This window comes from Brassica oleracea, chromosome C4 (genome assembly GCF_000695525.1).
Source record: "Brassica oleracea var. oleracea cultivar TO1000 chromosome C4, BOL, whole genome shotgun sequence".
In the NCBI taxonomy this organism is placed as follows: domain Eukaryota; kingdom Viridiplantae; phylum Streptophyta; class Magnoliopsida; order Brassicales; family Brassicaceae; genus Brassica; species Brassica oleracea.
In genome coordinates this window covers 24,843,007-24,856,506 of record NC_027751.1, presented here as the reverse complement: position 1 = coordinate 24,856,506, position 13,500 = coordinate 24,843,007, and the positions used below count along the sequence as shown (strand labels likewise).

At 33.8% G+C, this 13,500-nt stretch overlaps 2 protein-coding genes across 8 annotated transcripts; both read left to right on the top strand.

The window, feature by feature from the left end:
* The first annotated feature begins 7,801 nt into the window (after positions 1 to 7,801).
* Positions 7,802 to 9,480, top strand: LOC106342090 (ADP-ribosylation factor 1). Its single transcript, XM_013780919.1, has 7 exons — positions 7,802 to 7,930; positions 8,266 to 8,425; positions 8,504 to 8,574; positions 8,726 to 8,845; positions 8,930 to 9,048; positions 9,137 to 9,218; positions 9,298 to 9,480. The coding sequence occupies exons 2-7, from the start codon at positions 8,278 to 8,280 to the stop codon at positions 9,301 to 9,303; spliced, it is 546 nt and encodes a 181-aa protein (XP_013636373.1). The 5' UTR covers positions 7,802 to 7,930; positions 8,266 to 8,277; the 3' UTR covers positions 9,304 to 9,480.
* A 249-nt stretch (positions 9,481 to 9,729) lies between these two features.
* Positions 9,730 to 12,752, top strand: LOC106342088. 7 transcript variants are annotated; one of them, XM_013780918.1, is made up of 8 exons: positions 9,730 to 10,265; positions 10,365 to 10,787; positions 10,854 to 11,036; positions 11,124 to 11,214; positions 11,444 to 11,529; positions 11,609 to 11,711; positions 11,789 to 11,875; positions 11,952 to 12,752. In XM_013780918.1, exons 1-8 carry the CDS (start codon positions 9,804 to 9,806, stop codon positions 12,608 to 12,610), a joined length of 2,094 nt encoding a protein of 697 aa, XP_013636372.1. In that variant the 5' UTR covers positions 9,730 to 9,803; the 3' UTR covers positions 12,611 to 12,752. The 7 variants fall into 7 exon arrangements, with proteins under 7 accessions (XP_013636372.1, XP_013636371.1, XP_013636369.1 ...); XM_013780917.1 differs by having other exon boundaries at positions 11,606 to 11,711; XM_013780915.1 differs by having other exon boundaries at positions 11,408 to 11,529.
* Positions 12,753 to 13,500: the final 748 nt, after the last annotated feature.

Sequence of the window (13,500 nt, the reverse complement as noted above, 5' to 3'; positions counted from 1 at the left end):
GAACATAAACCGAACCGAACTAACTATGGTTTACTTCAATTAGAAAAATACTAGAATCAAACTAACCAAACCGAACCAAACCGAGAAAATAATTGAAGTACCCACCCCTGGTGTCAACCGCCACTATCTCTTCCTTCTTCTCGTACATTAATTTCATTTATCAACTTCTAAAAACAACTTAATTTATTCCACGATATAGAATAGATGATGCATTTAGGCCTGAGACGGATCGGATATCCGGGCAATTTTAAAGTATCCGGATCCGGATCCTTATCCGACGGATCCATAATTTTACTATCCTTATCTGAATCCTGGGTTCTCGGATATTCGGGTGTCGGATATCCTTCTAAAAATTGTAATATCCGGCGGATATCCGGATCCGGATTTGGATCCTTAAAATAAATAAAAAAATAATATTAATATATATAAAATATTAAAAATAATTTAAAAGTAAAAAATATATATAATGTTTTTAATTATTTCTATGAATAATATTACAAAATTTACATAAAATTTACATATACTATTATAAAAATGAAATATATTAAATAAAGTTAGTTTTTATACATAGATATTACTATTTTTGAAATAGTTATTAATAAAACTTACGGATCCGGATATCCAGACTAAAAATCAAGATATCCGGATCCGGATCCGGCTTTGACGGTTCCAACATTTTACTATCCGGATCCGGATTTGGCCCCTCCGGATATCCGGATTTTCGAATCGGATCCGGATCGAATCTCGGATCAAATCCGGATCTCGGATAAAAGTATCAAGCCTAGGTGCATTCATCTTGTTCTGAAGAAAATGAATTTTTAATCTGAAAGAAAGTTATATATGCCTTTGGAATCGAAGGTGAAGACATTTTAAATCTGCTAAAACATAATGAAAGTAAAATAAAATTAGTAATTTGTTAAATCTGTTTACATCTTATATTATCTTATATATATATATTGGTCAGCCAATTATAATAGCTAAATTATGGAATATTTCTCTATATAATTATTTTACATATAGATATACTAAAATGTCATATATTCATCAAAAAAATCCTTCTAATTGTTCAAATTTAATTTCATGTAAAATAAATATTGATTTTATGGTCACACAGTTAAGTTAAATTAAAAAGACGGTTGTCATTAATTTATAGATAATGAAAATTAACATTTAAAATTTATTAAAAGTAATTAAAATATCCATGCGTAGCATGGGTGAAACATACTAGTAGTATATATTTTGAAAAATCGTATTACCTTTGAACTTTTCATAAACATATTTATATGATGTTTTCGTTAAAAACATAATAATTACAAGTTTACTTAATATTATCATTATATATATATATATATATTAAAATCATTCAAAATTAGAAAATATGACTGTTTAAATAGTTTCACTAAAATTAAAGCTAACTTAAAAAATTGAAACATCTTACATTAAAAAATATGAAATAGTTTGCATTTTGAACCACATGAAGTATTAGGGATGATTAGTATATATTGATACCAATTCGATTTTAATAGTCAATAATCATATCACATATATATACTGTAATTTTAGAATTTGAAATGGTTATTTGTGTTTTTTTTTTGAACAAATGTTATTTGTGTTTAAGATTCACTTCAGTCTATTTATTACCAAACAATTGGCCAGAAGGAAATATAGTTGACATTTAGTGGAAAATAAGTTTTTAAAATGTGGATGAGAAGCACGTTAGCCTATGGCTTGAAAAGATAGGCAAAATGTTTTGGAAACGTAAGAGCAGCATTAACCGGGGTGCTTACCCCGGTGCTTAGCTTTTAAATAAAAAAAAAAAAATGGAAACATAGCGCTTGTTTAAGCGCAGGAAGCGCTGGTTGTTTACACTGTTCGCTGGCCGCCACGTTCGCGGGCCCCACTGACACGTGGCGGCCCGCGAATGGTTCATTTTTTTTTTTTTTTTAATCAGCCAAAAAAAAAAAAAAAAAAATTAAGCATCCCAAGTGGGGTGCTATGGATAATTATGCTCTTGCATACAGAAACAGTTGAAATTTCAAAAAAAAAAACAGTTGAAATTTAAAAAAAAAAAACAGTTGAAATATTATTAATTACATGCAGTTAGTTTTTTTTAATAACCATCTACAATTGGGAAGCTTAAGCACCTATTACTTAATAACCATTACCTGCCTCTTAAAAAGCAAAACGACCCGTACGATGTTTCTTGTAAAGGCAAAACAAAAAAGGGGCACTTTGTGAAAGGTGGTGGAGATAATGTACATATATCATACACTGACGTTGTAATAGTAAGAAATCAACCTAACACATACGAACATCTTTAAACAACTACGAACCATAACTTGACATCGTTATCCAGTCACCATTGGTTGTTACTAACCTTTCTTTTGTCACTTAGTTGATTACTTTTGGTATTGAATTTTGACACGTTACGATTGTCCTTCAATGCTCAGCTGCGGATTGTACCCACACCGTAGATTCGTTGGTTTCTTAACTATAAACAACATTACTATAAAAAGTAACTATATTTGTGTACACATTAATGCATGATTAATAAATTATATATTACGTATGTATGTATGAAGAGAGGTTGAAGCCCATGTGCCATGTACAACTCATTTCTTGGCACTCGACGCAATCTCACAATCACCTATAAAATATTACAAATTCACAGCCGTATTTCGCAACTAACATTTCTAATAAATAAATACTAGGATAAGACATGCGCCTTGCGCATGGTGAATTTATATGAAAATTATTTAAGAAATATCGTATGCAAAAATAAAATTTTTTATTCTTGATCGAATTAATATTTTTGGCCCTTAAACAATTTTTTAAATTGTTTTTGTTAATTACATAATTTGTTTACTGATGAGCTGATCCCATTAAAAAAATATTTTAGGTCAAAAAATTATTTATCGCATAAGAACCTAACGTTTAGGCCGAAGAATTTCAGGTCTACAATTTTATTACAATGAAACTATGTCAGCTCGGTTTTATATCATAATTTAGCAATTTAAAAATTAATTATGGTTATGAGAAGTTTATGTTCACGTGCCAATCCTATTTATCTTCAATATTTTTCTCATTTTTGTGTTGCTTTTTCATTTTGGTTATTGCTCGATATAAATATTAATTTTTGAGTTTATTCCCACTTTGTTATTTTGTTTTGGCCTGAGATTTAGAAAATGTTTAAGATTTAAAATTATTAAAAAGATACATACTTATGTTAAAATCTGTGCCTTGTGCATAATAAATATTTTATATTTATTACTTATTTTACTTTTTCTGCATATTATGAAATAATAAAATAATAATTATATATTAAATAACTAAGAAATCAGTTACTAGTATGTAATAAATTGGTCTGTGCATATAAATCAAACGACCACTCTTATTTATTCGCAATCATTTTTGGATAAATAAATAAAAAAATCAATATTATCTATCGCATATATGATATATAATTAAATTTAAATGATATATATATATAGTATAATTTTAATATGAATATTTATTAAATGAAGTTTCTACTCATATGATTTTATGATTATATTTGCATATTTGTGTAACAAAATTTTACACCAACGATTTTTGTTTTTTAATGTGGAATGTTTGGTGGTTTCAATAATTTATAATCATTAAAACAAACAATGAAGATTTCAAAATTAAAATATTAACTTTTTAATATTTGTTCAACGCAGATATCAAAATATAAGTATGTATTTTCATATGATGTGTAGTTTAATTTCAACGATATGAAATATATATATATATATATATATATATATATATATATCTATATATATATAGCACATATTAAAATAAAATTATTTATTCAAATGACTTTATAATCATTGTATCTTATTATAGAAAAAATTTAAACCTTAATCACAAAATTTTATGTGAGACTTTTAATAGTTTTAGTAATTTATACTCGTTTTGAAAAATTCAAAATACAACATATACAAAAAAAATCTAAATTTTTATTATATGATTAATGTAATTGTGTAATTTATTTTACTAATAAATAATTAAACAAAAATGATAGAAAATATGCAGATTGTTAACAAATCTTTATTATTTAAAATCATTAATTGTCATATATATCTTAATCACATTAGGTAATTCCGTAAGTTTTATGTAAGGGAATAATATATAAGAATTTCAATTTGATAAATGAATGGTCCATAATGGACATACTATATAATATAACATTTCTTAGCAATTTAATTTTGGACTAACAAAATTCTCAATTAATTTTCAAGTCGCCACGTAAGCAAAATTAGCATTCCAATTACGCGACAACTCAGCAGAATATTTTTTTAATTAGTATAAACTAGATATTATAACTTTAAAAAGTTTCTCTATTAATATATATGGGATTATGAACCATTGTTATAAATATATCATAATTTATATTAAAAAGATCATTAATTTTGCAAAAAAAAAAAAAAAAAATCTGAATCTCTTCACATGAAACGAACATATTCAACAACGCAATTATAGAAAAGCCTTAACATGAATGGCTCTTCATATATATATGAAGTTCATGCAAAATTCACGTAATGTAAAGTCGCCTATATTTGCTCTACGCATGTGAAGTACTAAGTATTGATTGTTGAGTGTTTTCTTTTTCTTTCTGTTGAGTGTTTCCTTCAACCCAATTTTTTCAGTAGACAATTTATACGAAGAACCATTATTAAATATAAATAATAATTTATATCAAAATATGTTTATCTAAATCACAGTTTTACGAAAAAATACCCCTAAGGGCATCATCAACTCCGATCTCTTAGCCGGGGTTCTTAAGTCATGATTTAACACTTTTTTGTTTTTGTTTTTTTATTTTTTTACACTTTTCGGCTAAGAGACGACTCTTATATCTCTTATTTAAGAGACGATTCTTAATTTTTCTTAGTTAAAATCTAAAAAAAACTAAGAACTATTTCTCAGCCGAAGTTAAGAACATCAGACTGAGGTTAATGATGTCTTAGTTGGACTTGTTTTTCTTAGTTTCGAGGAATCCATGATTCAAACATGCATTTGGACTAATTATTCCATAACAAATATATTTAGAGCATGTACATATTATGAAAAGTTTGATTCGTTTAATGTTTTTATAAATGGTGTTACTTTCCATAGCCATCTCATCTTATTCTCTTATTATTATTATTTTGTTTGTTTCTTTACTTAATAATACGACCACGGATGTGGCAGTCCAGTTGGTTTAAGTGCAGACGTTGGTGCTGTTGCGCTTCTGGGTTCGACCCACCGTGGGAGGAGTGTCCAGAGCCTTAACAGATACAGACGCAGGCTGGCTCCGGGCCTAGGGGGAGGATTAGGACCGAAGGTGTGAACCCATTCCCCTGGTTAATCAAAAAAAAAAAAAAAAAAAAAAAAAAAAACTATAAAAGGTCAACTACTACTACGCATGTCGATAGATATTTTCGGATTAAACAATTGAGATGTAGGAAGGGACATGACATAGCATTGGTTGCATATGTACATAACACGAGCTTTATTTTAACTTATCGTGCAACCAAATAACTACAAATCAACACCCCCCCCCAAGTCTTTGGCACTGAGTCTATGCTTGGCCTAATGCTTGGCCCAATGAGAGAGTGAATTATATATGTCTATTTTTACTTATCGATGACATATGTAGATTTTTTATAGTTAAACACATTGGATTGGATAGTAAGAGGATTTATAGGTGTCGGTGCTTTATATGTTTTTTTTGGTTATCCTTCGAGAACGAGTACTTACAAAGGCGGCTATAATTGGTCGGTTTTTTACTTTATCAAATCAAGTGAAGGCATATTCGCCCTAAAGATAGTTTCAATAGAATAATGTCGATAAATAAATCAAATATACTTTTATGTATAGTCTAGTAATGTATAATTTATTTGGTTAACCGATTATTTTTGCAGAAAAGGATATTATGAGCAGTAATGAATCATGTCCATGCAAACTGCATGCGGTATTACTTGATTGATAGCTTTCATATTAATTATTCATCAGACTCTGTAAAAGTTGTCCACCAAACTCACACATATTCTTAGGAGGTGTTATTGAATAGAGAATTAGAATTACATAATAGAATTAGAGTTTGATCGTACATCAAATTCCACTATAATGCAAGGGGATTTAGTGGGTATTTTAATAACTGTTATGGAACTTTTTGTTTCTAAAATTAGTCGGTTTTTTTAAATTACTAGGTAATTAAGATGTGATGAACTTTTATGAAAAAAAAAACTGGTTTTAATCACCTTAAACTCATGATGTCGTCTCTTATCTTCACACTTATTAAAACGCTAATTTGGATCTGCATATCCCTAATATGACCGAAACAGCTCTAAGCTTGAGGAACAAGAGATTTTGCACGTTCCAATTATATGGGTTTTGACCTCGACAAGGGCTTAAAGCTTGAGTTTAGGGTTAGAAGAGGTGAACTGAGGTACATGGGTTTGAGGATTAGCGGAGAATAGACTTCATCGAATTTGTCTACGTCTTCTTTTATCTGGGATTAAAACCTAACCCAAAAAGATTTTCGATGAGGATCTCCTGCTGTTGGAGGAGAATGGTGAAATTTTTTTTTTTAATGAAATTCAAAATCCAAGCCAGAAGTGTTGGATTTTGTTAACGCTTATTTCTCCTACAAAAGTACATTATATTCCACTCAAATAAGATTCTAATAAAATCCAGTGGATATTGAATAACTGGTGATTCTAATTCTATATGATAAATTCTCGATTCAATAACACCGGATTTCATTTCAGATTTAGAGTCTATCAAACTCTATTAAATTTCCCCATCCAATAACACCCCCTTAGTTTGTTCGTACGCAGTTTTTATCAGTCGGCTCTTTTCAATAATATAAATCGTTAATTTCTGAAAAAGCTACATTATTAAAGATTCAATCATGCATTCACTCATTAATTATAAGTCTTTTGGTTTTCTCTCACAAAGGTATGTCATCAATTTTATATACAAAGCTGTTTCAATCCCATTAAGAATGATGTGTATGATGCGACTTTTTTTCTTCTGTGAAGGGAGCTATAATAATTGAGGTGGAAACATAAAAATGTGAGCGGCGAAAGACAAAGTGTATTGTATAACTAAAGACCAGCCTTAACTTCTGTATTATTAACCTAAATATCAATATACAGAGTTAAAAAAAGAAAAAAATCAGGTTGGTAGGTCATTTATCATTTTCTGTTTACATTGGCTTTTCATCTTATTACTAGCCACTGTTTTTTCTCTGGCGAAATAATAGTAACATTTGTATTCATAAACCATAGTCTAGGTTCAACGTACGTAAAGAGTGACTTTAAATAAAAAGCGGATACACAAATAATAATAACAGGAGAGAAACTAATAATTCTCAATTCTATAACAAAGAGAAAATATTCAATTGATAAAATGGTGGCTCATACTAGACTTTTGACTTTACAAAGTGACCTCATATCGCAATCATTAGTCATCAATAGTTGGACTGGGGGCACTTGGACCGATTAATATGAGATTTAGAACAAGCTGACACAAAAGGGTGTGTATTAAAACAGCATCTACAAATAGGCCTGAATTGAATTAACCGAAGAACAAGCCCATTTATATATTGCTGATAAAACCTGATTGAATACATTTAAATCAGGCCCAAGCCCATTACTCTAAATTGCTAAATAAAATAAAAAAGAAAATGCGGTGAGCTATCCCAACTGAGCTATCCCCGCAATTTGTGTATAGAAATCACAAACTTATAATAAAAAACCGTTTAAACGCGTACAATAATATAAGTAGAGAAAGTAAAAAAAAAAAAAAAAAAAAAGAAAAAAGGTTGCGTCACACGGTCCTCCTCTTGCTCGTACGAAGACCATCATTTGCCTTTGGACGACCCATCGGCGACAGTGAAAGTCTATATCTTCTTCCGGTAAGTCCCAGTCTCACTCTCTCGCAGTCGTATCTATCGCGCGATCTGGATCCGTGATTGCCAGATCTCTGTGTATTCTCCGAATTCGTGTAGTGTGATTGTTTTCCTTGGGAATCTTAGATCTTATACCTGCATGATCGTGATTCAAAGTGATCTAGCTTTGTTTTCACCTGAAATCGGCATTTAGGAGGATGTTGATTTGATCGGAACTTGCAATTAACGAATGAGATCTGAGAGAATTCTTCGTAGAAAGCAATCGAAACTGCTTTTCTTCTTCGTCAATTGATGAGGGGCTAATGGGTAATATTGCATGTGTTTAACAAACGAACTAACAGGATTTGAAAAAGATGGGTCTGTCTTTCGGGAAGCTGTTCAGCAGACTCTTTGCAAAGAAAGAGATGCGTATCCTCATGGTTGGTCTCGACGCTGCTGGTAAGACCACCATCTTGTACAAGCTCAAGCTTGGCGAGATCGTCACCACCATTCCAACCATTGGTGAGTCTTTCTAACTTTGACGAGTTTTCATGCTTGACAGTGTTGTGTGAGTGATTGGAATTGACTATTCTTGGCTAGGTTTCAATGTCGAGACTGTGGAATACAAGAACATCAGCTTCACCGTCTGGGATGTCGGGGGTCAGGACAAGGTATTCTCTCATTACTTTCCTTTAGTACCATCCATCACTCTTAAAGCCAATAAGCTAAATCAACCCGCATTTCTAGTATCATTCTCAAAGTACTCTCTCGTTATACTCAATGATACTTCGCTGACAATGGTTTCTCTGCTTACTCATCCAGATTCGTCCATTGTGGAGGCATTACTTCCAGAACACCCAAGGGCTGATCTTCGTGGTGGACAGCAACGACCGTGACCGTGTTGTGGAAGCTAGAGACGAGCTTCACAGAATGCTCAACGAAGTAATACTCTAAAACCAACATCTTCTTATCTGTTTTTACATTGACATTGTCTTGTCAATTTATCCTTTTTAACTATTGTTGCAGGATGAGTTGAGAGATGCTGTGCTTCTTGTCTTTGCTAACAAGCAAGATCTTCCAAACGCCATGAACGCCGCTGAGATTACTGACAAACTTGGCCTTCACTCTCTCCGTCAACGACACTGGTAAAGCCTAATAAACAAAAGCTAAACCCGATACTTGTAAAGCAGTACAAGTGATGTAATCGTTGGTTGGTTTGGTCTGGTTTGACAGGTACATACAGAGTACATGTGCTACCTCAGGAGAAGGGCTCTACGAGGGACTTGACTGGCTCTCCAACAACATCGCAAACAAGGTATAATCTTTTTGGTATATAATATTTTATTGTTTAAAATTATACTAATGAGTTGAGCTAAATGTGTAATTAAATGCAGGCTTAGGAGAGCAGTTTGTCGGTTTGGTCTCGTCTTCGTCGGCTCTGTTTTGTTCTTTCGTCTCAGACTTTTATCATTTCATACTTTGTTCTTCGCTCCCAAATAATTCTTTTGAACTGTTTTTCTTATATACTAAAATTCCGAATATTATGAAATGAACCCACGTTTCGGCGGATTTTCCAATATCTTCACACATTTATTAAATTTATTTATATAAAACTAAACTAAAACGGGATCTAAAATAATCGTATACAAAGCTTACCAAACGAGAAACGACTAAGCTATTACAACAACCAAATGACCCACGTTGCATTTGTCTTGATGGGCTTTAATTTTTTTTTATCTAATCATAATTAAGAGAAATAAAGAAGCTAATTAATATAATAAATAATTAATACCTTTTTAAGCAGCATATTTTCTCAAGGACAGAACAGTGGAACACTAACTAAAAGCACACTGTTCTCTCTCTCTATCTCTGCTCTAAAGTTCTAGGGTTCGGTGAAAGCATGCTGTCAGCTACTGGGAAAAAGGAGAAGCTCTCCGCTTCCAAGGGCTCCGAGATTGAAGTCTCTTCCAACGAGTCTAACGGCAATGTATGGTACCGCGCCATCCTGGAAGAGAATCTCGCCGTCTCCAAGCGCAAGAAGCTCTCCGTTCGCCACTTAAACCCTCTGTCCAGCGAAGAAGACCACTCTCCTTCGTTAATCACAACCGCTGTCCACCGTCTGATCCGCCCCCTTCCGCCGCCGGATCCGTCCTCTCCTGAAGAAGTTGATTTCGAGGAAGGCGACATGGTTGACGCTGCTCATAGAGGTGGATGGTGGTCTGGCTGGGTGGTTAAGGTCTTGCCTGGTCACCGTTTCTTGGTGTACCTCAAGTTCGAGCCTGACGTCATCGAGGTTGAAAGGAAGGAGCTGAGGACGCATATGGTTTGGGAAGATGAAGAGTGGTTCCGTTGCGAGAAACGAGTTAAAGTCTTCACCTTTTATTATTAAAGTTTTCATTTTTTGTTTGTTTGTTTGTATGCTGTCTTAATTGTTTTGTTTTGTTTTGTTTTGTGTCTGAAGCATTTGATGAAGTCGGAGTATAGCGCCGGAGCTAATGTAGAAGTGAGGACACAGGTTGAAGATTTTGGTGATATTTGGGTTTCGGCTATAGCCATCATGGAGAATGAAGATGGGACGTTGCTGTTGTTGAAGTACAAGAGTTTGAGCGGTGGAGAAGAAGAAGATGAGTGGACCAAGAGAAACGTTCCTTACTCTGAAGTCAGGCCTCCACCACCGCCTTTTGATTTAAGAGCTTTTGGGTTGATGGAACATGTGGATGCTTTGCTTGAGTCTGGATGGTGTCCGAGTGTAGTAAGCATGGTTCTTACTGGGGATAGATACACTGTCCTTGTGGGAACAAACAAGGAGAGTAAAGACTTTGAACAGTCGCAGCTAAGACCGTCTATGGAGTGGAAAGGTGGAGCTTGGCTAACTAAAGAAAAGGTACTTGTTCCCTCTCTATTTTACTGATCTTTTAGAGAACATGCATTGAAGTTAGTATGTGTGTAGGTTTCGGATGAAAAGGAGAGTCGTCAGCATGCAGCTGAGGTAGCAACAGGTTCAACCCGCATAAGGGTAAAACTGAGGTCGACACGATCTTCTAGGTGCACTAAGAATCTTCCTCCTCCTGCCTCTCCTGATGTTGCAGAAGCTGGTAAAGAATCTGTAACACAGCTCCCCCAAACTCCAGCTGTGAGTTATAAATCATCTTCCCATTATTACTTTTTCATTGAATCTAACTTGCCATCTGCTTATAACTTTATCTGCTTTGTGAAGAAGTTATCTGGAGATTTAGCAAGTAAAAGAGCTAATGCTGTGGTGAATGGTGGCAACACACTAGTCTCAAAGCAACCAGAGATAGCAGCAGAAAGTAAGTGTTATTGATAGATTAAGAAACTAATATATACACATAAAACGTTATATTATTTTGATTACGTCTTCCTTATATACATAATAGTTTCCTAATCTATCCTTTCTTTAACTTTAAAAAGTATGATGATGATTCTTGTTTGAGAAAAGTAAAACTTAATGTGTCATGAATCTACGTTATGTTTTTTTATCAGCAAAAGAGTATCACTCATCGGTAGTCCTGGGTGTAGCTGCAGTCCAGCTGACGAAAACAACTCCGAGGAAGAAACAAACAGTGATGAAGAATCAAAAGGTATCTTCTGCTGATGAAGCCAAGGTGAATGAATAGTTACTATGTGTTGAAAATGGCATTTTTGTCGGTTGTTCATACTATTTTGACTACTCTTATGCAGCAGGCACCTGAGGAGTCTAGTAACAGAGAGAGTGTTAATAAGAGGAAGAGAGGACGTCAGCCACGTAAGTTCATAAGCACAGAGCCTAATCAAAAGCAGAAGACAGGTACTGTATTGTTTGTCTTAATGGATTAATGTTGTCTCTTTGGATTCTTGAAACATTGTTGACGTATGAACATTCAGGTGTGGCGGCTAATGGTACTGCTGATATGACTGATGATGATGATCAGCCTCTTGCTTCATGGATCCACGGTGGAAACTCATCATCAGGTTCGGATTTGATTTCTTAGTGCTTACACTTCACCTTTCGGTTCTAATTGCATTTTGTTTTGTCTGATACCTTCAGGGCAATCAGCTCCTCGGGCGGCTCCTCCTGATCCTTCTGTAGTGGAAAAGCATGTCGTGGAAACTCCTAAAGCGAAAGATTCAACAATGGTTCTGCCATTTGCGAAAAAGTCACCGTGTTGGAAAGTCCTCGAATCAATGGAGATCTTCAAAGCTGTGCCGCAGCGTCCACACTTCAGCCCGCTGCTACAATGCGAGGAAGAGTCTCGTGAAGGAGATGCTATTGGTGCAATGGTGAACTTCACCGGGCTGTTGGAGAAACTCAGCAACATACAAGTGGACAGTTCAGTGAGCGCGATAAACAGGATCAAAGAGTCCTTTCTCAAGCTGGAGAAGCACGGGTTCGATATCACAGCTCCTCTGTCTCGGATCGAGAAGCTACTGTCTATTAAAGAGAACCAGACGTGGGCGTTGGAAGAGTTGCAAGCTGCTGAGAGAGAGATCACAGAGAATGATAACAAAAGAAGGAAGTGTGAAGAAGATATTGAACTAGTGTCCAAGAAGATTGTTGAGTTGCAGAAGCAAGAAGCGTTGTTGAAGGAAGCGAAAGTGACAATGGACAAGGAGATTGCTCGGATGCATACCCACGCAGCTGTTCTTGACCAGAAGGTTCAGAATGTGGAGGAGGAGTTTCAAGCAACTGTGAGTCTCCCATGGTAGTAATGATAATAATAATAAGCTAGGCATATCATCTAAATGAATGTTTGTGTAATAATAACTTTTGACTCAGTGTTTGTGGAATCTTCAAAAGAACAAACGAGAAGTTCTAGATTCTTATAATGGACATGATGTCTTTAGCCTTTATGGATTGTCAAAGCAGAATCATCATGTTGACACGTCTTGAGAGAATATGATGATCATCCTTTACTTGTGATTCTTGCCATCTTCCTTTCTCCCTCTCGTCCTTCTTATAGAGCTTCTAGAGGACATGTTTCGCGCCTCACAGTTGGGGAAGTTGGAAAAATCGTAGTAATTATAATCTTTTTTTTTTGTCGACTTTAGTAGTAATTATAATCAATAATAATAAATAATAAATTTTGTCAAATCATAATAAATATGATGCCAAATATTAGGTCAGTACTATCTGCATCGGCACTTATAACCATGAGTATGCAGAACCTAGACTAGATACTACTGATGGTCTTATAACCAGACTATTTAACTCTACACTCATGAATATCATGTACGTAGCATAAAGATGAGCTCTAAGTTACATGAAACTAGTAGCAAAGCTTAAGTCTACCTAGGGCCGGCTCAACATTCTGACGGGTGCTAGAGCAAAAATTTTTTTTACCCTCTAAAATTTATATATAGATAATGTTTAAAATATATTTAAAATTTAATCTATAATATTTTGTATATATTTGTAATGAAAATAAAACTATATACATATCAAATAATTTTGGACCCTTTTCAATTTTATTTATTATATTTATAATTTTTTATATATAAAAATATAGATTTATAAAAAAATTGGACCCCTTAATTATTATTAACGGGGGACACGAGCGGTCGCACCGCTTGTCCCCCCCCCTGAGTCTACCCACACT